At 42.8% G+C, this 26,053-nt stretch overlaps 4 protein-coding genes across 5 annotated transcripts; 2 read left to right on the forward strand and 2 right to left on the reverse strand.

Moving 5' to 3' along the window:
* Window positions 1-1,857: 1,857 nt before the first annotated feature.
* Window positions 1,858-6,655, reverse strand: hapstr1b (HUWE1 associated protein modifying stress responses b). Its single transcript, XM_060047811.1, has 4 exons — window positions 6,211-6,655; window positions 4,972-5,052; window positions 4,529-4,804; window positions 1,858-3,743 (listed from the first exon to the last, which is right to left on the reverse strand). Exons 1-4 carry the CDS (start codon window positions 6,404-6,406, stop codon window positions 3,505-3,507), a joined length of 792 nt encoding a protein of 263 aa, XP_059903794.1. The 5' UTR covers window positions 6,407-6,655; the 3' UTR covers window positions 1,858-3,504.
* Window positions 6,656-8,028: 1,373 nt separating this feature from the next.
* Window positions 8,029-14,876, forward strand: abcg2b (ATP-binding cassette, sub-family G (WHITE), member 2b). Its single transcript, XM_060047814.1, has 15 exons — window positions 8,029-8,269; window positions 8,605-8,664; window positions 8,758-8,875; window positions 9,091-9,246; window positions 9,351-9,508; window positions 9,865-10,016; window positions 10,303-10,395; window positions 11,098-11,246; window positions 11,987-12,138; window positions 12,738-12,827; window positions 13,288-13,412; window positions 13,525-13,679; window positions 13,788-13,877; window positions 14,141-14,196; window positions 14,281-14,876. Exons 1-15 carry the CDS (start codon window positions 8,115-8,117, stop codon window positions 14,426-14,428), a joined length of 1,857 nt encoding a protein of 618 aa, XP_059903797.1. The 5' UTR covers window positions 8,029-8,114; the 3' UTR covers window positions 14,429-14,876.
* A 23-nt stretch (window positions 14,877-14,899) lies between these two features.
* On the reverse strand, window positions 14,900-16,393 carry LOC132454456 (proline-rich protein 18-like). Its single transcript, XM_060047820.1, has one exon. It carries the CDS (start codon window positions 16,162-16,164, stop codon window positions 15,139-15,141), a length of 1,026 nt encoding a protein of 341 aa, XP_059903803.1. The 5' UTR covers window positions 16,165-16,393; the 3' UTR covers window positions 14,900-15,138.
* A 1,946-nt stretch (window positions 16,394-18,339) lies between these two features.
* On the forward strand, window positions 18,340-23,533 carry LOC132454455 (actin-related protein 2/3 complex subunit 1A). Of its 2 annotated transcripts, none has more exons than XM_060047819.1 (11): window positions 18,340-18,631; window positions 19,200-19,310; window positions 19,479-19,583; window positions 19,705-19,927; window positions 20,075-20,182; window positions 20,364-20,467; window positions 20,560-20,668; window positions 21,788-21,863; window positions 22,247-22,440; window positions 22,568-22,658; window positions 22,773-23,533. In XM_060047819.1, the coding sequence occupies exons 2-11, from the start codon at window positions 19,247-19,249 to the stop codon at window positions 22,809-22,811; spliced, it is 1,113 nt and encodes a 370-aa protein (XP_059903802.1). In that variant the 5' UTR covers window positions 18,340-18,631; window positions 19,200-19,246; the 3' UTR covers window positions 22,812-23,533. The 2 variants fall into 2 exon arrangements, with proteins under 2 accessions (XP_059903802.1, XP_059903801.1); XM_060047818.1 differs by having other exon boundaries at window positions 18,341-18,631; window positions 19,217-19,310.
* The last annotated feature ends 2,520 nt before the right edge of the window (window positions 23,534-26,053 follow it).

The following is a 26,053-nucleotide window of genomic DNA, read 5'->3' on the forward strand; positions in this document are numbered from 1 at the left end:
GGGGGGGGGGGGGGGGGGGTTGGGGATGGAGTGCAGGCATGCTGTCGTCTATCAATTAGTGCAAGCTGGTGCAACAATTACGATTGTCCCCATGTGTTTGTATGTGGGTGCACTCTCCCGCTCGTCCTTAAACACATGCATGGGGAGAAAAAAGACCCGAGTGCATCGTTGATCACCAGCTGTCTCCCACCAAAGGCTTGTTAATGGTCACACCCACACACACACACACACACAGACTCACACAAAGGCGTCAACAAGGGACCTGTTTGTGTGTCTGTAATGTTGGGTAGTAGGACACTAACTGTTCTGCCTTTTCAGACAACCGACTTGTGTGTGTGTGTGTGTGTGTGTGTGTGTGTGTGTGTGTGTGTGTGTGTGTGTGGGCTCATGATTTGTGTGCAAGTGTTTCCTGTGTCCTGTGTACATATTATTAGTGTAAATGTGTGTACCGGTAATAGCGCGGATGCCCATATGAATGTGCGCGTGCTTGTGTGTTTTTGCGTGCGTATGTGCGGAGTTAGCTTGTATCAGTGGGCCCAGATGGTCGTCTTCGAAGGGAATATTGGAACATTCGCACACTTGTTGCTCGATCTCAAATCTTTTTTCGTTTCTCTCGCTCTCTCTCCCCGTCGTTCTTCTATCTCTCGCAGTATGTCTCACACACACTCTGCTTCTTTTGACGTGTGAAACAGCTTGCGGTCAGCTCTGCTCCACGACCACGGCTGCATCAAACCAGCCTTTAGATCCACCATGAAACAAAACCAACAGCCCATGGTTAAGATGGGAAAACATATTCCACTCATTCTTTATTGACATGGAAAAATCTAAAATAAGGCATTGGGCTCTTAGTGCAAACCTCGACTTGGGTAATAGATTGCGTGAGTCAGTAGGGGCTCAGCCCTTGGACCAGCCTCAGGCAATTGCCCAGAAAAACACTGGTGTCAAATAATAACTAAAACATCTGCTAGCCTCTCTTTGAGGAACACAGCACGGCAACGGTATTTCTATTAACCCCCATGTGCTGCAGATGGTGGAACAGAAAGATAACGACTAGGACTGTTAGAGCGACCCTCAGACCAACTGTTATTTGTAAACCACATTAATTCAGGAATGCGATCAATACAAATGGATAGCTATGAGATCTTTTTAATATATATTATTTATATATATATATATATATATATATATATATATATATATATAGCCTAATATATTGTGTTTTTCAGTTTTCAAGATAGGAGATCCTGTATAGTTTGGTGGACCCCGGTTTAATGTTTCCCTTTGCCTGTGCCTGAATAAGGGTGTACAGGATATGCTGGAGGGCAAGAGCTAGTCATGCTTTGTTTCGTTTTCTAACCAAATAACATATAAGTAAGTTAAAATTTGTTATTTAACAATTATGAAACCATTGGAACCCAAATAAGTGTCCGTGGTATACAGGACAAGTCAACAACATTTGTCAACGGTAGTGTTTTTAATTTAGACCGAGGGGAAATCCGAATAGTTCGATGTTAATTCTAGTCCAAGACTGAGGCGCCATCGTGCGTCAATAACGGTGTACTGCAAATTCTTTCATCCGACTATGGCAGATCGTATACAAAGATATACACATGCATTGTCGTGCAGCCTTGATTTTTTTTTTTATTGAGACCTTATTGGGTCGTGTTAATTGTGAATATAATTACTGCAGTAGCAAGAACATGAATAATTAAACTAACGGCATTACACATTGCACTGTTCATAAAGGATAACAAATATCCAGCAATATCAAAAGATAATTCGTTCAGATCAACAAAATGAGGGAAAACTAATACATTTAATGCAATGAAGAAGACAAGCCAAGAAATGACCATTCACTTCAGAACGTACACACTCGTTTCTCTTTAATGTATCTTTCGATGTACATGAATAACCCAATTCCTTTTTACAATATGTACCACATACACAATTAAAACAGCCCCTAAATGTTTTTTCTTAAATGAATCAGACATGGCTGTGTAACAAAGCAGTCGTTTGGAGTTAGAAGTTAATTCTCCTTTTTTACAGGAAGCATCTTGGGCCGTGGTACCCACGGGTTGAGCCACAACGTGATGGGAGAAATCACAGGCACTTACCCACATTCTACTTCTAGACTCACAGAAGTCAGCCCAATCACCTTTAACTACAACACGTCCTTGTATACTTTCAATGCAATTTACACATGAATAGAAGGTGTGGCAAAAGTAGAATTGTATTTAGTAGTGGTAGTATTTATTATTTTAAACAAAAATGGCAGTGCCAGCAATAAATGAGAAACAGGACTGACTGAAGTCGTTCTGAAATCGATTGTCAGCGCTCTGTTAAGACTGACAACAAATGCCAAACGTGGTTCAAACTATTTGGAACGGAAGCAGAAGTTTGGAAAACTTTTTCAAATTCATTTAGAAATACATTCCTGAATCTGTTTCCAATGACGTGTTTAATTTTACCGTATGTAACATACACACACAGGTGTGACTGCTGTTAAATATTTGTATGTTCCATTTTTTGTTTTTTCCTGTAGCCACAAATTATAGTAGGCTGGGTGACCAGTTATGTGATCATACTTGGGTTAAGGTTTAAAACAAGTGAAGACAGGATTAACGATCTTAGGCGCAAAAAGAAAGAGGGGAAAAGCGAAGACTGCTGCATGTGCCAGATCCCTGAACGCACAAGCGCACAGACACACACACACACACACACACTTAGTCCGACAACAACCAGAGATAGCAGCATCCTTGAAGGCAGATAGTCGATAAAGAGTACAACACAGCAAGTGGCATTTCTGCTGTAAGACACACCAAATCAAAGTACGGCAACAGATTGAGAAACACACAGACATGCATTGAGTCGTTCACGTCCGTCCGTTGGACAGGGAGGGGGAGAGGGGGGGGTGGGCTGTCTTCTCAGGGCCGGACTACAGCTTTCTAAATGAGCCAAGAGTTTCAGTCAAGGCTAATCAGCACTTGAGTTAAGAGCAGGACTTGCACCGTGTTACCAATGGATCGAAAGGTATTGACTGCAGAAGTCTAACAGTGGTTGGCAAAAGTCTGCCTCATCTGATCATCAGTTGAGCAGACTTAATCAATCAGTTCTAAAATGGGTCAGTCTGCTTTTTTCTCTCCTTCTCCAATGTGCTTCCTTCCATACATTTATGAAATCTATAAAAAACAAAAAAAACAAGACCATGAGCAAACAATATTGTCCTGTTCAGGAAGAAAGTAGGTCTCTGCCAGAGAGAGGTTAGGGAAGAATCAGAAGCAGAGGGGTGCAGAAGTAAAGAGTAAAAATTGAAGGGGGCTTGTCTTTTTTTTTTTTTTTAATCTTTATTTGTAGTATTTCAACAAAGATGAAAAGGGGGGAAAACGTTTAGAACGGCTGGCCGAACCGCCAGTCCTTGAGAGTCATTCAGTCGGCCACATGGGGGGGGGGATGGAGGGGTGTCGGTGGGAGGACAGAACACAGTCTGAGCCTGAGAACAGGAGATTAGAGCATCCTGTTGCGTTTGTGAGTGGGCGAGTCTGTGATGACGTCGCTGCAAGGGGCGGCTCCTCGCTTGCGATTGGCGGTTGCATCCAAATGGAGCGCCATCTCCTCCGCGATGAAGGTGTTGAGGTCCACGTCGTGTAGACCATTCCTACGGCGGCCGAGAGACTGGGCCGGATGTGTGGGAGAACTTGGTGTGCCGGAACGCACGGAAATGCCGGCCATTGCGCCGCTAAGGCCTGGAGAGGAACAGAGACAACCTGTTTAGTCTACACACTTTGAGAGTCCACCATACTAACACAATATCCCAGGAAATAAGTAAGGAGTGAACCTGAGGATTCAAACCCAGAAAATCATAAAAACAGTGAAGCTGAGGAATCAAACCCCTACCAAGTATATGAAGTGAGTCAGGAATCAAACCCATCCCGCATACAAGTAAACCAAACGGAGCCGTCCGACATATCGGTTGGCCAGTTTTATTGGCCTATATGGTCCTATCACAGATATATTGGTATTGTCACATGTTTGCTGATGATATTTTTTTTTTGAAATGGGGTCGAATTATAAATGTTATCACCACTTTAAAAATCCTCTACTGTAATGGTTGAACCTCTTAATGCTTTAACAGAGCACATCCATGTAGGCACTCCCTACACTTAAGTTTTACATCCTGTTCCGTGTGAAAATAAGTAGCTCCTCGCTATACAGTTAATTGGTACCTTCACCTCATGACGTTAATGCAACGTTGCTGTTGCGCAAGGCATTGCCTGAGCGTGAGCAGCAAATCTAAAGAAGCTTCCCCACCCACAGAAGACCACAATATTATATTTATATTCAATAACGGCTAATGTGTATATATCTGTACATCTGCCCATATATGGATATCTGATGTTTTTTACTACCCAGTATTGTTATCGGCCCCTGAAATCCAGTAGCGGTTGGGTCCTAATGTAAACCCATAACAAATATAAGGTGTGACTGGGGGATTCAAACCCATTAACAATAGAAGGGGATAGAAGCCCACCGTGTAGTGCTATGGCTTCTCTGAAGGGCTGAAGGTCCGTCTCCACAGAGCTGCCAGTCTCTGGGGTGGAGGGCCGGCTCGTTGGGACCATGGTAACTCTGGGCGGGGCTCGGGTGGTTCTTGGGGGCGGTGCCTTGCCACACAAAAAACTGATGAGGTCCTCTCGGCGAATGGTTCTTCTGCGCTTCTTAACCCAGGCGAGCACTTCCTTGTTCCTGCGCTGATAACCTATTTGAATACCGAGATCGTGGCTCCTCTGGTGAGCATCCGCACTCTCTGGTTTAGGGAAGAAGGAGAGATTTTTCATAAGACTTGACAAAGGGTCAACCGAAGGGCCATGGTTGTAACTCCCCTCATCTTTAATAGAGGTCAGGAGGCAATATGGACTGAATGATTGATCGTAAAAGGAAAAACAAAAGGAGAATGAACCCATGGGAACTTGCCTTTGTAGAGGTTAGTGACAGCCGTGGCTGCGTTCTGGAAGGGCACCCAAAGAGAAAGACCTTGTTGTTGACATACTCGGTCTGTAAAAATGAATAAAAGACAAGCACAATGTATTTGAAAAGCGTACATATATATCGATATACTCATTTGAAAATCGACAGAATCATGAAATTGAGCCGCTTGTCATAACCGATTGCTGTAGGGTATACAAACCACTGACAATATTATATCCACCATTTAGTCACAATTACACCGGTGTTCTCAATTACGATCCAAATGCATGGAGTGCAGGGGTGACAATCTTAAAAGCAGTCATGCAGATGGGCTAGTGACTTTGCAGAGGTTTGTATATTTCGAGGACTTGGAGTGACATCTTAATCTGACTTATTGAGGATCCATTCGTTCTTATTAGACTATGGAAAACAATACGAGCTAGGCGTATTCCTGTATATAGAAAGCCATTACAAGCGTTGCGCTTAAACGTTGTCCCAGAGGATCATACGGAGCATTATGGATTAAACTGAGACCTAGATCTCTAAATAGAACAATAAATACCAAGCGGTAAACTAAATTGCCGACATCTACATAAGACACAAAATATTAACATTAATCCCTTCGCCATTTTGTTTAGTACCAAGAAGGCAAGTCAGCCATACAGAGAAGGTCGAACCTATGCAAGAAAGAATGACACATTGCCAGTTCATCACGTTACACGTTGTCACCCAAAGCGCTGCTTTCAGGGGTTATTTTTATCTTCAACCAAAAGTTGATTTAAAGCGAGCAACTCCCCCAGAGCAACGCCATTTTGATAAGTGAACCATTTAGACAAAACGTTTGGAAACGTCTGTGTTCGACATGACGATGACGCATCATGGCTTGGCGTTTTGTACAAGACTTTCCCCACTAGCGGGTATAAATTAATTCAACCGATGTTCAAAGAAAATCGCCCTAGTCAACGATTCAGCATCTGCATTGCTAGTATTAGCCTGGTTAGCAGCTGATGTGTTGTATCCTTCCGAGGTACAGCCGTCTAAACTCACAGACAGTACGCCTTGTATACCATATGCCACATAACACGGACGTATGAAAACCATATGAACAATCACAGACATTTTCATGGCGCTCGGCGGAGCTGCTCTTTGTGCTTATTTCGACTCGGGACTACAACAGCTGCGCCGTTAGCGGTATTAGCTTGTTAGCATGACAGCTAGGCTACTAGCTTGAACGGAGCTGCAGACCTTTATAGAGCTGGGCGATGGCAGTGGCGGAGTTTTGAAAAAGGTGCCACAGTTTCTGTTGGCTTGGCTCGGTATCTTCATCGTTCGGGTCGCCTTGTTCGGCTTCGCCCAAACACTGCCGTTCCCATTTGGTAAACCAATGTTCAGGGCCATGTTCTTGAATCTCCGATTCTGCCTCCTCCTTCCTCTCTTCCATTGCTAACGGTAGCTAGTAGCACATATGCTACGCTTCGCTTGAAATGTGGGATTGACTAGTTTGTATAATTTGTAGAGCGCCTTGGTGTATGTCCTACGGCACGGATGTATTTAAATTATCTAAAGATATATAACCCGAAGTTTTCCGCGGTGCATTGTGAAAAGGTATCCGAACATCTAACTCATGTTGCTCCACATCGCGAACCAACAACAGAGTAGGAAGGGAAGCGGCCAGTGACAACACCTAGGAATTTCTTGAAAACACGTAACCATGCTTGCGTTGGTTACCCCGCCCATTTTTTTACGAAGCGATAATACGATTGGCCACAGACATTATTTAGGGCGTTTCCAAATACGTTCTTGGACCGTTATTGGCGTTCCGTCAATATACACGGCCCGTGAAAAGCAATAAAGGACACGCCTTCTCACCGCTTTCTGCAATACAGCATGCCGGACGGCAGAGAGCAGCGGGCGATTTGGTGCGGTTCGAGCAATAGGTCCATGGGTTCCAGAATAACATTATCAACAACTGCTAGTGCTAACACAACGAAAACGACGAGGAACAATGACCCAAAAATTATGAGATAGCATGTATTTATCCTCGTGGGAAGATTCAATTATAAACTACAGTTGCTAGCCAGCCCAAATTATACACCTTTATCAATAATCCAAAATAAGAGACGTACAACGAACAATAAAATAAATAAAATACAATACATGCACAATATCCATATCTGTATTTACAATATTTATTTGTACAATATATAACCATACATAATATTGTTCAAGCCTAAAATCTGACTATTGGGCCTATATGTACAGTAATTATATATATATGTATGTATATATATATATATATATATATATATATATATATATATATATATATATATATATATATATATATATATATACATATATATATATACATATATATATATATATATATATATATATATATATATATAGGCCTGTATTATAAACTCAAATGTATTTTCCCAATTTACTCTGTGTAGTAATATATTATTTCAATATCATGTGCAATGTAACTTTGAATTAATCTTTTTTTTTTTTGACTACATAAGTTAACCTATTTTACAAAACGTACCCTCATTTTATTGTTATTCTATCAGGCACTGGCGTTAGCATCTACTCGTTCACATTTAATACTTTATTGTTTTCATTGTTATGTTGTAGTCTTTTTTTTTTAGCAATCTCTGGCACAATAATATCCTTTGGGATAGCTAAAGTTCTATCTTATTCAAACAGAGAGATCAGGCCTGCGATAAATGTCACTTGGTCACCACTCTTTAAGCACTGAGGACATGCCAACCTACTGTGCGATGTTAATTCAACAAAAAAATTCACATCAACAACATTCAATTTTCTACTACTGGTATTATAATTATTATTATTATCAATATTCTTAGATAATATGCTGAGAGGTCCATGAAGACATTCTCAGGTGGTCATCAGTAGCATTATAGTTCAACCACCCTTCACCTGTGAGCAAAGTGCAATGATATACAGCTGTCCCCTATCCAGTTTATTCTTACTATGTGATAGGTTAAGAACGTGTATCAGTATCAAGATCCAGATAAGACCTCTCTTTCTCTCCCCTCCCTCTGTGCCCGCACCTCTCTTCGACAACTTCTCAAGCTGAACGGTTGCAGAGCTCTCTGTCTGTCGTGAGATCTCTTTGCGTGAGGATGTCAAATAAGGAGAAAAGTGTGCATGTGGGGGAAGAATGCTTTCAGCAGCATGGTCCAACATTGATGTTTAGCAACATCAAATACTGTATTCAGGAAAGAGTGGGTTTGCTCTGCAAAAAAGGTCCAGAAAAGGTCATTCTTAAGGATATAAGGTAGGATCGCTATACAAGCCTCCGGTTTCCTATGTTAGGCTATTTGTGCATTAGTATTTGATTGCAATCTACAATGGTTCATTGACTCTTCAAAAAAAAGACAATAGTACCTTTCATTATACTATAAAAACTGATTTTAATTTCCTTCACGCATTAATTTGTTTATGATGTCACAGGGTGAGCCTTGACATCATATTTAATTATTTATTTATTATTAAGTAATCACTCATGTCATGTTCAATAAAGCTAGTGGCCAAAAGTTGTTATTATCTCAATATTTATTTATCTATTCATTGTTTGTCCACATCATTGTTATTTTTAATCGGCCGTCGCAGTGGAATTCTGAAACCTGGGATGAATGCCATCATGGGCCCCACTGGAAGTGGAAAAACATCGTAGGAAAATACAAACACACACACACACACATATATCAAACAGACATACACACACTATCTATTGTAATATGATGTATTGTGTGTTGTCTCCAGGCTTCTGGATGTGATTGCAGGGCGGAAAGACCCGGCTGGATTACGACATGGAACTGTCTTTGTTGACGGCAGACCGGTCACAAATGACCTGAGGCTTACCTCGGCCTATGTCGTACAGGTAAACATACACACACACACACACACACACACACACACACACACACACACACACACACACACACACACACACACACACACACACACACACACACACACACACATATTAAAAGAGGCAACAAATAAATACAACATTGTATAGCCTAACTTTGATCAAGTATGCAAACTTTGGCCTTTCTGCCTTTCTGTTTTGGCCCACCATTTGTCCGTCTTCAGGATGACGTCCTCATGGGCACGCTGAGTGTGAGAGAGAACCTGCTGTTCAGCGCCAACCTTCGCCTCGACCCAAAGAACCACTCCTCTGCAGACAAGCAGAGCAGAGTGGAAAACATCCTGGAGGAGCTGGGCCTAACAGAGTGTGCTAACACTAAGGTGCAGTGCCACACCAACTTATGTGTAGTGTCAGTATCACACAAGTACAGAAAATAGACAAAATACCTGTGTGTGTGTGTGTGTATGTGTGTGTCCGTGTGCAGATAGGGACAGATTTTATACGAGGTGTTTCTGGAGGGGAAAGGAAGAGATGCAGCATAGGGATGGAACTCATAACCGCCCCATCCTTGTTGTTTCTTGATGAGCCTACCACTGGCCTGGATGCATACACCGCCAACTGTATCATCTCTCTTCTCCACAAGTACAAAATGCCCACGAGCACACACACACACACACACACACACACACACACACACACACACACACACACACACACACACACACACACACACACACACACACACACACAGGCACAAGGGGTTAGTTATTACAAACATTGTCAAATAAAGATGCACTCATCTCTGAGAAGTTCTCAACTGCTGATTTTATATACAGTTGTATTTAGTTTCTACTTTCTGTTTTTAGCGTTAGAAAAATAACCGAGCTCCGGACCTCTGTGACCTCATAGTTGGCTTTGGGCATGCTTGCCAGCACTGCAGCCTCGGTTTCTTCTCTTGACTTAATGAGTAAACCACGGCCCCTGAAATGTGTGCCCAGACTCTCTCGGAATGGAAAGACGGTGATCTTCTCCATCCACCAGCCACGCTACTCCATCTTCGAGCAGTTTGACCAGTTGACCCTGATGCATAAGGGGGATGTGGTGTATGCAGGCAAAGCTGATAAAGCCTTGGAATACTTCAGCCTCCTTGGTACGTTTGCATCCACGTTATAGGGAAGATGTTACCGGATAACAAATTAATATCAGTGAATTTTATTCAAATTCCAAGTAAAGTTAGACAATTCATGTGCCATAGATGTTTAGAAATGCTCAAGTAGGAGGCAACATTAAGTTATACGTTTATAAGTTATCAAATAACTAGTGAAAATCGGGTTCTATTTTAAACGTTACACAATAGTGATGCTGAATAAACTTGATTTTGTAGCAATTAGCAGTAGATGGGCTTTTATTGTTCTCAACCATACACGTGTAACTAGGTTACCAGATTAAGGCCTTCAACAACCCTGCTGATTTCTTCCTGGACATCATCAACGGAGAAGCTGAGTCAACATTAGAGTTGCCTGCTACAGGTAAACCTCATGAAACACTCATTACTATAGTACTCTGTGTTCTTGTCCTACTAGAACTAATTTGTGCTACTGATGCTTATACCAATGTAACGCGAGTACCAGGACCCAGGCGCAGAGAGAGTGAGAGAGAGTACGAGTCCAAAGTCTTTTGAGGGTTTGATAACCCAAATGTCAACAGTCAAAAATAATAAACACTGCAACCTGCAGGGTTCATAAACTAACTTCAACTGAAATGCCAACTTATAATATCTTTAAGAGGAAGTGAAACAAAAACCCAATGGAAAACATTCTTCAATGTTGAAACGATCAGGGGTCCTGTAACACGGCAGAAGCAGAGTCTTTTTTGAAGGAGAAGAATCAGCCGCCAGGGGGAAGCAAACTTTTTTTTTTATGGCACAGAAGTGCATTATCATTATTATGATTTAATAATTGGTCTTGGATTCTCACTTAAGGTTTGTGTTGACAAGCTTTGGGGCGTGGTAATGTAATGATTGATGGAGGGAACAAATTGAGTGTGACACCCAACGGGACTTGTATGTTTTGTTTTTTCCTGTTTGCTTGTCATTAATGAAGAGGTAGGGTTATCTTTCATCTTGCTTAAGAATGCCTACAGATGGACTGTGGACATTGGGGTTCGAACCCCAAAGCTTTCAGCTGGGAGTGAAAAACCCTGAAACTACCCTACACATTGTTTGTGCCCAGATGGTAACAATCCGTTGCTGGTGCAGTTCCGCAAGTCGCCCCAATGTCAGCAGGAGTTTGAAGAGGTGGAGCAGGTCTGCCGAGCCTTCGAAGGAGGCTTGAAGACCAAGGGGGAGAAGGTTGACTATGTGACCTCCTTCTTCTACCAGGTCAGTCAATGTCATTGCCTGAAACGTAATTCATTGCCTGAAACATAATTCAAACACACAAAATCTAGAGTGTGGGTTTTTTAATAGAAAACCCCCACCCTAGATTTTGGGTTGTGTTGGTGAATTATATTTCATCATTCAAAATTTAACTTGGTCGAATTAATAAGCGATGGTCTAAAGGTGGTGAAATGATGAGGTATCTATTTTTTGTTGCCATGGCTGTGACTTGTGCAGTATTGTTATGATTTAATTATCAAGAAATCTAAAAAAAACTATCAAGGTTGCAAGCAGCCTACAACATGTGTGTTTTATAAAACACAAAAAAGTGGTGAAGAGAAATCGTTTAGGGAGTTTACTTTAACAAAATAACTATAATAACTGTGACTGTAACAAAATAAATAAGATCTACACATAAAGTCTAATTTAGTAGGCAGGTCATAGTCAGGTCATAACCATGTTGTGTCATAGTGGGTCAGTGGGATTTCCACCTAACCCTTTATTTTATATTACCCTCACGTGCAATCCTGCCTGATAAGGCAGGCAAGACAGCTGCAAGCCACAATGACATTTTTTCAGCCATATAATCCTGTTCATAAACCCTGACTGTTTATTGATGGGTCACTGTTTGTGTCTCCGTGTGTGTGTGTGTGTGTGTGTGTGTGTGTGTGTGTGTGTGTGTGTGTGTGTGTGTGTGTGTGTGTGTGTGTGTGTGTGTGTGTGTGTGTGTGTGTGTGTGTTAGATGCGTATCCTGTCTCACAGGGCGGTGCTAAACCTGCTGAGGACCCCTCAGACCTCCTACGCTCAAGTGGCTCTTACCGTTTTCTTTGCTTTGCTGGTGGGACTCATCTACTACCAGATACCCCTAACCCTCCCCGAGGGCTTACAGAACAGGTGACCCCCCCCCCAACTTTGCATATTTGGGAGCATTGCATAGTAGCATTATGAATGTTAGTCATTACGTGGGTAGCAATGTTACTTTGGGTCATTGTTTAGTTATAAATCGTGAAATGATTTGTCATTATGGTGAGCAAGTTTTGCGTTTTCATGCTACCAGAGCGCTTCTCATGCAAGACGTGGCATAATTAGGTAAGGGTGTATGAGTCCTCCCTATAATTGAAGGTAGTGTGCCCCTATCAGAACAGGTGACCTGAGCCAAGACACCGCCCACTATAATACTATATACCTCACCATATAGAACCGACGCAGCGCTCACTATAGATCAGAACAGGTATACCACACCTTATATTATCATTACACCTCCCCTCTAGATCAAAACAGGTATACCTTCTTCAAGCGCAGTCTTCAGTAAGCATTCTGTCATTTCTCCATCCAATTATTAGGTTAATTATTTTGTTATTATTGTGAATAAGGTTTTTTGATATCATCTGTGTCTGACCCTGTTCTCTCTGTGTGTCAGCCAGCCTGGAGTGTAGAATGGGCCTTATGGCACCAAGATAGACCTTGTTTTCTTTCTTCTCCTTATTCTACAGGAGTGGGGCCTTCTTCTTCCTTGTCATCAATGTGGTGTTTTCTAATCTCTCAGCCGTTGAACTCTTTATCAAAGAGAGAGCCGTATTCATGTGAGTGTGTGTGTGTGTGAGAGTTTGAGTTTTGTTATGATCATTGTGACACCAAGGTTATCGCACACCACACATTCAAGGTCTACTGACATGTTTATGGTTTACATTTTGGACCCTGTAGAATAAAACATCTTCATAATGAAACATTAGAAATGACTACACAGGGCTACAAAGTATTATACAAAAATATAAATGCCAAATTAGCCAAAGCACCTGGATTTATTAAGATGTAGTAACCAAATATAAGTAAATGTACCTGGCAATTATTATGACTGAAGTAAAAGTATGCAAAATAATTTGGATTTTAGATTAGATTAGATATTTGATGATTGCAAACATTCCTATCTTTCCATCATTTTCTTTTCCCTTCAGACTCTGATTGTAGTTTGCTAATATAATGTATAATTTGTTTTGTATAGTAGGTAAACACCGACATTGACTTTTTAAATGTTTTTCCCAGTCACGAGAATGCTAATGGGTATTACCGTACCTCCGTCTACTTCCTGTCCAAGATCGGTGCCGATCTCCTCCCTAATCGCATCGTTCCCAACATTTTCTTCTCAGCCATCTCCTATTACATGATGGGTATTTAACACACTGACGCACAGCCACCCTAAAGAACCCGCCATTATCATTGTCCTCCGCTGTCCAGCAATGACCTACAGTCATATTGTCGTGTGCATTTCCATTGACCTAGGTTTGAAGCCCGCCTTTTTGGATTTCCTTTGCTTCACGCTGACCATGACTCTGACCAGCATCGGGGCAGTCAGTGTAGCCTTCATGGTATCTGCCACCGTCAATTCCCTGGCCATGGCCAACCTGCTGGTTGCTCTTCCATTTGTCATCATGATGGTGAGTCTGACCAAATGGCGGGAACTCCCTCACTAGCTTGAGCAGAACAACAATCTAAAATAAGTGAGTTGCATCCTTTATCCATCTTTATCTTCATCCTTCTTCTAGGTATTTGGCGGTTTCCTGGTCAATCTCAACAATATGCTGAGCTGGCTGTCCTGGCTGGAGTGGATCAGTATCTTCAAATACGGAATGAACGTATGATATAGAGTGAATGTCGTATAATTGGGGTTACGGCTGGGGAATACAATTCATTTGAGATGCTTTTTTCATATTTGTTGAACTTGTATTTTATCCCGACATTAACTCAAATACTCTGGGAAACAAAATCTGGCATGTATAGCTGACCTGTATTAACCCCTTCCAATCAACCATCTAGCAGGGGGGGTCAGGGGGGGTGAACTGTTTCAGCGTGTTTCTTAAAGAGTGACGTAATAAATCCTTCTGTCTTTCTTCACAAGGCGATGTTCATCACCGAGATGACGGGACAGTTGTTCTACGTAACCGACAACATCACGTGAGTGCTAGAAAGACCACATGCACGCATGCACAAAATAGATCCATTCAAAAACCAAAACATTCGTCTCATTTTGTGCTGCAGCATTCAAGGGGAGATGTTCCTACAAGGCCAGGGAATAGACTACTCTCGCTGGGGCTTCTGGCAGAACCAGGTGGCCCTCATCGGAATCTCGTCGGTGTGTCTGGTCGTGGCCTACATACAGCTACGGAGGATCAAACGCTGGAAGTGATACCCCTGTCTTTATGTGGGTCTATGTGTCAACTGCCGGCAGCCATGATCTGTATTACTGTGTTAAAAATCTGTATTACATCCCTAATTGAGGTTAGGTACAATACAATAGATACTTCTGTCCATATTTTGTTCTCTCTCTCTTTCTGACACTCTCTGAAACACACTCTGGAACCTTAGGCCAGGATAATCTGCCACTAAGCACACTGAAGAGTGCAAGTGGACACGTACAGCGCTGTCCAATCAACTCACTAGTCTTTACAAAGCTTCTTAGGCTGATAGCTCTTTTTGCCTCTGTCCATGCAGAGAATAATTAAGTCATATTTGTACATTTTTATGTATATCTTTTATCTAAAAATAACTGCATTATATTAATATCGATAAACATAGCTGGTGATGAACATGTTTTAATTTGTATTTGAATACATGTGAAGAAGTGTCCAATGTCACATTTTGATGTCGTCATTTTGCAAAGAAAAATGTGAAGAAAAATGTAAATTGTTCTGATACTTACTATTAATTTAAAAGTCACTTTTTTCATTCAAAGTAGTAACTTTGTCTTACTTTTACTCAGAATGAAGACAAATGTGGCCCAATTTAGCCCCAAATACTCAGAAACTGTATAAATTAATCCAGCTGAACTAAACATGGAAAAGTTATATGCGACCTCAAATCGTTTTTTTTTGTTCATTTTGGCCTCAAATTTTCCTGTTACAAATTTGGTTGGAGTCTCTCTGTACCCTTACTGGTACTGTTACCCAAGGTTACCACTGCATTTTCCAGTCCTCGAAGCCATTCCATGCATTTCAGCACCACAAGCTCCTCAACACCACAGTCACCCTCCTCCTCATGCTCCACATCGTCATACTTGTGCCGTTCGTTCAGAGGAGATGTCTTCTCTATCGAGCTAATGTCACCCAGAGCAGCCTCCTTACTGTTAGTTATAATGTTCAACCTACTGCTGGGTGAGGCACACTGTGGTGCTAACAACACATGCCGCATTGAGGGGCTTTGCCTATTCCTTCCAGACTTCGATGCCTTGTTCATGGCCTCAGCCCCAGCTGCGGTGCTGTTAGCCGTCAGTGTCGTGCGTTGTTTTCTCTCAGCGCTCCTCCTCTGCAAAAGGTGAACAGCTTCCGGTGTCAACATCAATGTAAAACCAGATTCTTTCTGGCAAACAGCGCTGTGGTTCACGTGTAGGTCCCTCTTCATAGAGGACGCATCGCGGCGTTTGTGGCTGTACAGCGGTATCTTAGACGCGGCCTCGACTGCCTTTGAAGGTGTGTGGTGGGAGACTCCTGAGGGGAGCGTTGACGAGGACAACCGTTGATCACTGCTTTTGACGTTCAGTCCTGGTGCTGCTACTACCTTGGCAGTAGGCACACGGCTCTTAGGTTGGCTCTTCCTCCCCGAGTTCCTCAGGTTGAGGGCGGGACGCTCCTTCACAGAGATGCATTTTTCGTCCACCGAGGCCTTGGATTTGTTGAAGGCTGACGCCGGCAGACTAAGGCGTTTGGTCTGCATGTTCTCCCCGCCAGGTCCTGGACCACAGGCCGAGCGAGGGTGTCCAATCGATGCAGCCAGGGGAATGAAAGGCATTTTAGCAACACACAGAATCAAATAAGAGAAAAGTTCAGTCATGCACTCAAAACACTCAATGGAAAAAATGGATGCACGCATAAAACAGGAAACTGTTGATCTTAGTAAAGCAGGCCAGTTGGATGTATCAACCTCCATACGGGGTGAGGCGGCTGACTGACTGCTTCTCAGGATGCACCAACCTTAACGTATCCCGGTACAGGTGTGGATCACATGGGGTGTACTATTTCTCGGTCAGTAGTGAGAGGCTGAGGCATGGTAATACCCTCAGAAAGTGAACGACAAACAGCCCGTCCTTATCTTCACTTAGAAGCTCAGAGAGCTAAAATAAACCTCTGCTTTTAATCCTCGTGTGTCAACACAAACCGTATTTTGCACGTGGTACTATATTTGTCATGTAACACATGGACGCATGGTGTTTAACCCTCCCACAACATTTTGTTAAAATTCTGACACTTGAAAATGTGAATTTGTGTGAATATAATTCATTATTTGTGTAATAAACCAGTATTAAAACTCATCGGGAAAAAGAAACGAAAACTTGAACATAAAAAAACATTCATTAGACATGTCTCTACATGAAAACAATAAAAATAGGGAGTACAGCACATGTGATAAAGCTTGTTCTATTACAAACACGAGATCCCCGTATGCCATTGTATTTGGCTCTTTTGGTGTAAAATGTCCCCATATGACATGAATGTAAAGACATTGAGGCCTTCTACAACTTTACATGACCTTTACAGGTGGTCATGACCGCTACAGTAGTACATGACCTCTAAAGGCGGCAGTGACCTCTACAGGTGTACATGACCTCTACAGGTGTACATGCAGACAACATGGGCCCTTGGCCGCAGCACATCTTCCAGGGCTCAGTGGCAGCAATGAAAATGGTGGTAGACAGACTTAAAATATTGAACAAAAAATTTACTCAGGCTGCAACCCAGAACCATCCTATGTGAGAGAGAATTTTTTTGACATAACACAAAATCATAACTTATGCACCTGTGTTTGTAGCTGGAAAGGGTGACTCTCTGTGGTGGGCAGACTTCCAACAGGAGAAAACAAGTGTGTGTGTGTGTGTGGGGGGGGGATTGTGGTGGAAGACTGAAAGGTGAATTAATATGTTGGAATATCCTCTCCCTTTTCCCCTGGAGGACGCATAGATACAGTTTAAAGATAAACAACTTTATTGAACAAAAAAAACAATGGCGTGGCTAATGTCACATTTCACCCTTCTTTTCCTCGAAGAATCGTTCTTCTGGAGGTGTACGGAGTGGTTCATCCATTTTAGAGAATAATTACATTTGGGTAAAACAACATAAACGTAAGCATGTTTGTGTATATTTGTATTGTGGTGTCAGCGGCATGCCTTACCATAACCTTACTAGATGTGGTGGAGAGTAAATAATTGGGCTCCTATTTGATTTGTTCAAACTCATAGGCATGTTAAAGGCCAGAAGACAATATATCAATTATATTTGAACAGTTATAGAAAGAGCTTTTATATAAAAATATAAGTAGCATAGTATACCTTAATAACAACAGTGTAAACATGTAAACATAAACAGTGCCCCTAAATCATTGGTTCTCAAAGTACGGCCCGCGGGCCAATAGCGGCCCGCAGAAACATTCCTGGCGGCCCGAAATATAAAAGTTTTTTTATTTTTTTTATATCAATATTAACTTAAACAAAAATAAATACGAGAAAAGTTGACTCTCTCTAGCTTTCAATTAAATCCTGTTACATTTGTTAGTTTTAATCCGACATTAACTTTGAAAGGATGAACCTCAGTTTCGTGATTTAGACCTCACACTCCTAGACCTCTGGGACCTCACACTCCCAGAGGTCCACGGTGCAATGGTTTTTTTCACCACTGGGATGCTGAAGGCGTTTCCCACCTGATTTTTTTTTTCTTTGGCGGCCCTCAGTCAAATTTTGGGTTCCTAAATTGGCCCTAAGCTGTCCAAACTTTGAGAACCCCTGCCCTAAAGGTAGATGACCAAAACAACAGGCCTGCTATGGATTTGGGAAGCAAAAGAGAAATAATGTTACAATAGCTATTGCTGTGACAGTAGGTAGCTACTTTGGATTCCAGAAATAAACATTGAAATTGCACTGTGTAATGCAGTTTGTATATTTTTGCGTTCATAAATGGGTCTAGTCTTCAGTGACTCATTCATTAGGTGAGTTCTCTACTGCAACTATTGTTATTCACAGACGCTCCTTTCTGCTCAGTTCGATATATACACTTCCATTTTTGGCCACTGGGGGCGCCATTTGCATCCTGATAACAGTGACCCAGTGTGAGGGAACGTAACGACGTGAACAAGGTTACCATTCAATTGAATGTAACAGCTAGCGTGATGCTAAGCTAGCTGACAGCTAGGGGCATCTACGGGTTTTGCTTGCAAGTTACCCACGGCTATCACCGAATGCTATTAGTCTTCTCCTCCCTGCCGTCTTGACATCTCCCTCGGTAATACTGGACGAATTCGTGTCGACTGCCCAGAGTCCGCGAATTCAAGTCCATTCATTAAACAATCTTACCTAGCTTAAGCAATTTAGCTGGCTTGTACAACTGAGGAGGACCAAACGAGCAAGGTAAATCGGCGTTTTCGCTAGCGTAATGTAGCCTACTGCAGCATTATCGGGATGTATTACAGACTACGAAAGGAATTAGGCGATCTATAACAAATCCCTAAGGATATCGGTTTAGTTGATTTTAAAACGTTTCTTATACCTTAAATTTTCTTCGTAGGCCCTACTATCTCAGTTAATTCAAGGCTGTTTCATCGAGTTGTTTATTCACGTTGGCGATGTATGTGCCACATTGGTCGATTGGATAACGTTAGTTATCGGGAGACATCAAATAGACGCCCATTTGTTATCCTTCCTAAATCTGCCTGTACCGATCAAACTAAAATCGAGTGGTAGTAGTGGTTTGCTAACTAGCCAATGTTAACGTCCCTTAGCTTCTAGCTACACTTTTACTGCTCTGACATCCCACGTAACCACGCTATGCTGCTGAGGAGCAATCACTATGTTGCCTGTTGCCATTAACAAATATTTTTTATCGTAACGTTGAAGTATTTACTAGTTGGCCTACTGTCATTCGAAGTTGTGCTGCTAGATGGATGAGGCTCGCTTTGATATTTGGGTCGGTTACTAGTCCCCATCTCTTTCTAGACTTCCACTTCTAGACCGCACCCAGACGAGATGTCGCTACATCAATTCCTGTTGGAACCTATCACCTGCCACGCGTGGAACCACGACAGGACACGTAAGTGCCACATCTTGTATAATCCTCAGCATTACTCAAAATGTTAAAATTACAAAAGTTTTACTTTTCCCCCCTCCATTGCATTAATTGAACACCAATTGGTTGTTTGGAAGTCTGCATTGTTCAGAATAGTGTTTTTATTTTTATTTAAATAAAAATTGTGTGCAGAACTCGCCATCAGTCCGAACAACCATGAAGTTCACATCCATAAGAAAAGTGGAAACCAATGGGTGAAGACCCATGAGCTGAAGGAGCACAATGGACACATAACAGGTAGATGTGAACCAACCCATTTCACCATTACTTCATTTAACGACCAAGGACCATCTTGTGGAATCCATTAAAATGAACGTTCATGCTAACTGTTATGCTTACTTTTCTTTATTTATTAAAGGTATTGACTGGGCCCCTAAGAGTGACCGCATCGTAACGTGCGGGGCGGACCGTAATGCCTACGTGTGGACCCAGAAGGAGGGTGTGTGGAAGCCCACCCTGGTCATCCTCAGGATCAACCGAGCTGCCACCTTTGTGAAGTGGTCTCCTCTGGAGAACAAATTTGCAGTTGGCAGTGGTGCACGGCTCATATCTGTCTGCTACTTTGAGTCTGAGAACGACTGGTGAGTCTTGACATATTTGAAAGGCTGTGACTGAACCATACGTTGATTTTGTAATTGTTTGTTTCTTTATAACCCTAAAGCTTTCACACGTTAAATTGCTTTAAAGAATCGTACAAATGTTGAATGCGATTTGTCTGTGTGCACCAGGTGGGTGAGCAAGCACATCAAGAAGCCCATCCGCTCCACCATCCTCAGCCTGGACTGGCATCCAAACAACGTCCTGCTGGCTGCAGGCTCCTGTGACTTCAAATGCAGGTGAGACTCTTTAACGATTTACCAGGCTGAGGAAGATTAAACAATTCTAGATAAAATCCACACCTCTTCTTTCATCCCGTGTGACCTAATACACCCCTTCTCTCTCTCTCTCTCTCTCCATCACTCTCGCTGTCCCACTCTCCATCTCTATGTCTCTCTCTCTCTCTCTCTCGGCCTCCAGGGTGTTCTCGGCCTACATTAAGGAGGTGGAGGAGAAGCCAGGCCCAACCCCCTGGGGCAACAAGATGCCATTCGGGGCTGTACTTGGAGAATTTGGAGGACCAGGTCTTTATCCTTATGTCACTTTACAGCCCACTTACTTGTGATTAACATGTTGGCTAAATAGGATGACATGGTCTCTCTGTGTGTTGTATCAGGTGGAGGTGGTTGGGTCCACTCTGTGTCTTTCTCTGCCTCCGGTAATCGCCTGGCCTGGGTCAGCCATGACAGCACGGTCACTGTGGTGGACAGCGCCAAGATTGCAAGGTACACTGAGACTCAAATGAGCCTACAACTAGCCAGTGTTGTAAAGTTCCTCACTGTTATTCCAGAATAATCAAAGGAAGTTTTGTCCCTTCAACATCTTGAAGGAACATCTTTCATCCTTTTCAGTTGTAAGCTTAAACAAAAAAAGGAGGCTTTTTGAAAGAGTCAGATCAGTTCAATTAAGGTACATGACATTAGGGCTGTAGTCCACCAAAGGAAGTCTTGGTTTACTCATTCTCTTACAAGTAATCAGAATATAATCCGTGGGCATAAAACAAGAGTCAAATGCCGCTTTTCCACCGCACATGTAGCTCGACTTGACTCGACTCGACACGACTCGACACGGTAGCAGCACGGGTCGTTTTCCACCGCAAATAGTACCTCCTGGACGTGGTCGGCTGCGCGAAAGGGCCGTGACGTATTTTTGTACGCGACGCAAACAACACCTACGTAACCCACACATGGACAGAACCCACATAACAACAATGGAGGACATCGATAACATTACTATTATTAGCTGGCATGTTGAAGAAGTGGAATATGTTGGCTGCGGCGCTGCTATGGCTGTTACCAGCATGGTTGCCATGTCGCTCTCGTGACTTCGTCACACTCTCTGGCCAATCAGTGGCCGGCCGTCTGCCGATGTCACCTTTTAGCATCGGCTCAGCTCGCTTGGAACCTAGAGCGAGGCGGTACTAAAAAAAGCAGCCACCTCAGGTACCAGACACCATGTTTTCGCGGTGGAAACGCAAAAAATGCGAGCTGAGTCGAGTCGAGCTGGTACCATGCAGTGGAAAAGCGGCAAAAGGCTTATTTTCTGCTAGGTGCACAGGTAACTTCACAGATCCCTCCGACTTTCACAGGGGAGTAGAAAATTGGCGTTGCGGCAAAGATGCATTTTTTTTTTTTAATGCGGGAGGAAGAGAGCGTGGGAGGACCTTAGAGGACTTGGGGGACTTTAGCTTTTTCTGCCTATGGAAGTCAACAGTGATTGTCTGACCAGTGACAATTTGGTCAGAGAAGAGCCTACCGACCAACCAAATGACCTGTCGATCAGAAGGTTTCAGCCCTAGCTGATCTCTTTGAGGAATGAATGGTGATGAATGTCCATGTGTTCAGTCCTTCTCAGCTGAAGACGGAGTATCTCCCCCTGCTCAGCGTCATCTTCGTCACGGAGAACAGCGTGGTGGCGGCGGTAAGTGCCCCATTTCCTAAGGCTGCTCGACTATGGAAAAAAAAAATAAAATTATCCGAATCCCGATTATTTGAGTAAATATTGAATTCCCAATTTTCAATCAAATTTTTTTGAGTTTGAACATGATGCAATTATTGAGCATTTCCCTCCAAGAAACACTCAGTAACTGAGAACATAAAAAGGCCTCCTTTTAAAAAAAAAATGCACAAAGCGTTCAAATCGAAAATAATGTACATTATGTATCCAGCTGTTCAATTTCTATCAAACGTTTAATAAATTAAATGAATATGCTTAAAAAAAAAAGAAGTAGAAAAGAAAATGTCCTAAGACAGACACCCTCCCACCAAAACCAACGGAGGCTTCATTGTTGTCTCTGTGTCCAGGGCCACGACTGCTGCCCCATGCTGTTCCGTTGCGACGATGCCGGCACGCTGACCTTCGTGTCCAAGCTGGACCTGCCCAAGCAGAGCATCGCGAGGAACATCTCGGCCATGGAGCGCTTCAGGAACATGGACAAGAGAGCCACCACGGAGGACCGAAACACTGCCCTGGACACACTGCACCAGAACAGCATCACGTAAGCCAGCATTCATTCACACTGAATGTGCATGTGGGTAGATGGCTTTGCTTATGCTAAGACAAATGTATTTCAGAATGCACATGCATAGTGTACTTGACCATGTCTATGTTTTTATTATTTGCAGCCAAGTGTCTATCTATGAAGGAGACAAGCGGGACTGTCGCAAGTTCTGCACTACTGGCATTGATGGAGCGATGACCATTTGGGACTTCAAGGTAGATATCACACACACACACACACAAACGCACGACATGAGTGGTCTCCTCTGCCTCTCGTATTGATTCTTAGCACAAAATAATTGATTTGTGTTTGTTTGTTTGCCTTCTCAGAGTCTAGAAGCATCTATCCAGGGACTCCGCATCATGTGAACGAATCCACTAGTGCTGCCGGCTAACATTCCCCTCACCCCCCCCGCCCCCCCTGTTCGTCTCACCGCCGTGTCCCATGATGCATCTGGGATACAACACACATACACACGACTGTTCACCACCATGAGTGTCTGCTGAAGCACTGACAAGACCACGCCCCGCCCGACACATGCACATCTCTCGAGGCCATGTGCCATGTGACATCACTGTTTGATTGTCTTTTGTTTGTTTTAAATGAAGGCTAACCAGAGGTCAAAATGGGAAAGGGCCTCTGTAATTGAAGTAAAAATGTTTTTATGTTCTCTAACCTCCTGTACCAAAAGTTTGAACACTAGATGCATTTTTTTTAAAACCAAAATCAGACCGTATTGGACCCCCGTCTTACCCGTTTTGAGATTGAAGCTCTGAATACCGGCTATATGTAGAAGTGACGCTTGATCTATTGACGGTCTGAAGGTGCTTAATATTTCCCTTGAAGGAACACCATTGTTTGGTGGGGTTATGTGATATTGATATTCTGAGGTCATGTTGTGGGGAGAGACCGAGGAGCGACCATACAGTACTGATTGTGGAAGGAGAATGCATCGGTCCAAACCCCGTGTGGAGTCACGGCACTAGCCTCTGTAGCTACTGCACTAAACCAATGTCAAATGGAGGGTTTGTATGTAACAGATTATGAGCTAGATGTGAAATAAAGACTAAAATACATTTACAGTACAAAATTGGCTGTCTTGAGCTCCTTCTAAATTGTAACGGGCAGGGCAACAATGAATGGACCCTTGTGCTGTCGTATTTTATTTGATATGGTTGTGCTCTAGATGTAGGCTTTATTCAGTATATGACCTACATCTTTGTTGTAGAAATATTCTTGGATTGATAATATTTCTACACTTTTATTTAGTCATCTTGTGTGGGATCATAAATTATTTATAATTTAGTAACTGATTGGCCGATATATTGAGGCAGGCGCAAAGGTTATAGAAAATATTCGAAAATGTTAGGGTGGTAGCGTCATATAAATATGAAATATGTTTGAGGCTAAATCTTGGAACTCCTGAATAATAGTTTAATATTTGCTACTGAAAACTTGATTTATTAATCGTTTAGCAATCCGGTTCCACCATCCTTCACATCCTGGTACGCATATTCATTATACTCCTCCTCCGTCTGGCGGAGATGTTCTTGTCATGAAAACCACACATTTCTCATATTACTGCCTCCGGGCCGTTAAAGGCCCATCCCCAGTTTCGTCGTTCTACTTGACTTGTACCCGAAGCTCTTTTCGCTCCTCCCTCGCTTCCTGGTTTGAAGTTTCGACTTGTTTGCTTCTTCCTCCAAATTCTAACAAATAAAGATATACATTTATTTTAATTCACACTTAAGGCAACTTTCATCCAGTATCCTTTCCCGTGCAGACATACATCATTTTAAGTGTTATTCCATTGATGGATGCAATTAATCGACTTCTGACCGAGTTCCTATTCACCTCCCCCTTTCCGGCACTCTCCTCCCTCTTCTCTTTACTTTATACTTCTTCTGTCGGAGCTCACTCCGTCGTTGACATTCGCGTTGACTGGCCAGAGTCCGCGATCTGAACACCCTCTCATCCTTTTGATCTCCAACCATTTCCCTAGCATTGAGTTCGGTCGAGCCCTCAGGGTGAGTAGCCTATATTAGAAACTTATTTTAACAGTTGGTTGGTTCTTATCATGTGTCAGTACAACACTACACTTGCCAGGGCCAGGCAAACGCATCATATCGGACCTTCATGTAAACAATTTCAATTGAACTAGAAAATGTCATGTGTGCCTTCTGACTGCACTGCGTTTTTAAAAAACCGTTTGTTCTTGATGCACCATAACTTCTTGATACACACACACACACACACACACACACACACACACACACACACACACACACACACACACACACACACACACACACACACACACACACACACACTCACTCTAGGTAGGTGTGTGTGTGTGTGTGTGTGTGTGTGTGTGTGTGTGTGTGTGTGTGTGTGTGTGTGTGTGTGTGTGTGTGTGTGTGTGTGTGTGTGTGTGTGTGTGTGTGTGTGTGTGTGTTTCACCTGTATCAATTCCACTCATGCAAGTATCAGGCTGGTTGGAATTAGCCCAACCTGAAACAGTCTGGTCTTAATGTGTCAAGTGAGTTATGCTGCCCCTTCACAGCTGTTCCCGAAGGGTTGCAATATTAATATTTCCAGCAATCCATCCACACAAAACATCTCTTAACCCTTGCCTAACCCTGTACTCCTTATGATGCATTTTATACTCCCTTTAATCCATCCATTAAGCCATCTCTTATTTCAAAGAAACACTTCTCCTTTTTTTGTTGTTTTTTATTACCATAGAAGGATCTACAGCAATCTGTTTCTGGTATCACTTCCTGATCTCCTTCATACATCTGATTCGCCATGGCATACCACAGCTTCCTGCTGGAACCTATTAGCTGCCATGCCTGGAACAAGGACCGCACTCGTAAGTTGGTTTGCCCTCTCTGATTGGTGAAGTCTGTCTTTTAAGTATATTCAGTATAACAATAATGGGGTCCTCTGAAGCAGCATAGAATGGACTGTTACACACACACACACACACACACGCATGCACGGATGAACGCACGCACAAGCAACACACACGCATATACACACACACACACACACATGCACACACACGCACACGCACGGATGAACGCACGCACAAGCAACACACACGCATATACACACACACACACACATGCACACACACGCACGCACGCGCGCGCACACACAAAGGACCTCGAACACTGTGTTGGGGCTGAAAGTTCTGGCAGTTTCCCAGGTGACTGAAGTATTTCCTGTTTCCTGTTTGAGTAAGCGGCCCCTCTGAGAAGCCTTTGTGCTAAACAGGCTTCAGGGAATCAATGCCTTATTTGGACCATTTGAAAAATCATGGTTTCCGACTGAAGCGGAAGCAAAAGGTGGCGATGTTGAAAAGCCATAAAGTTACTTGCAGAGAGCAAAGCAAGCTTCCTTGCTAAAGAGGTGCATACTGGTACCCACGCCGGTCGGCCCGCCATCTGCTGACTAAGCAAAAAAATGACTAACACTACATAACTGAAGTCTAAACGGAAACAGCGCCTCTTCCTTATTTACTCAGTGTGTGTGTGTGTGTGCGCGAATTAGTGCATTAGTGACCAGCTTCTTTGTGCGATACAGAGAATAAAAAGAGCTAGAAAGC

This window comes from Gadus macrocephalus, chromosome 3 (genome assembly GCF_031168955.1).
Source record: "Gadus macrocephalus chromosome 3, ASM3116895v1".
Taxonomy (NCBI): Eukaryota; Metazoa; Chordata; class Actinopteri; order Gadiformes; family Gadidae; genus Gadus; species Gadus macrocephalus.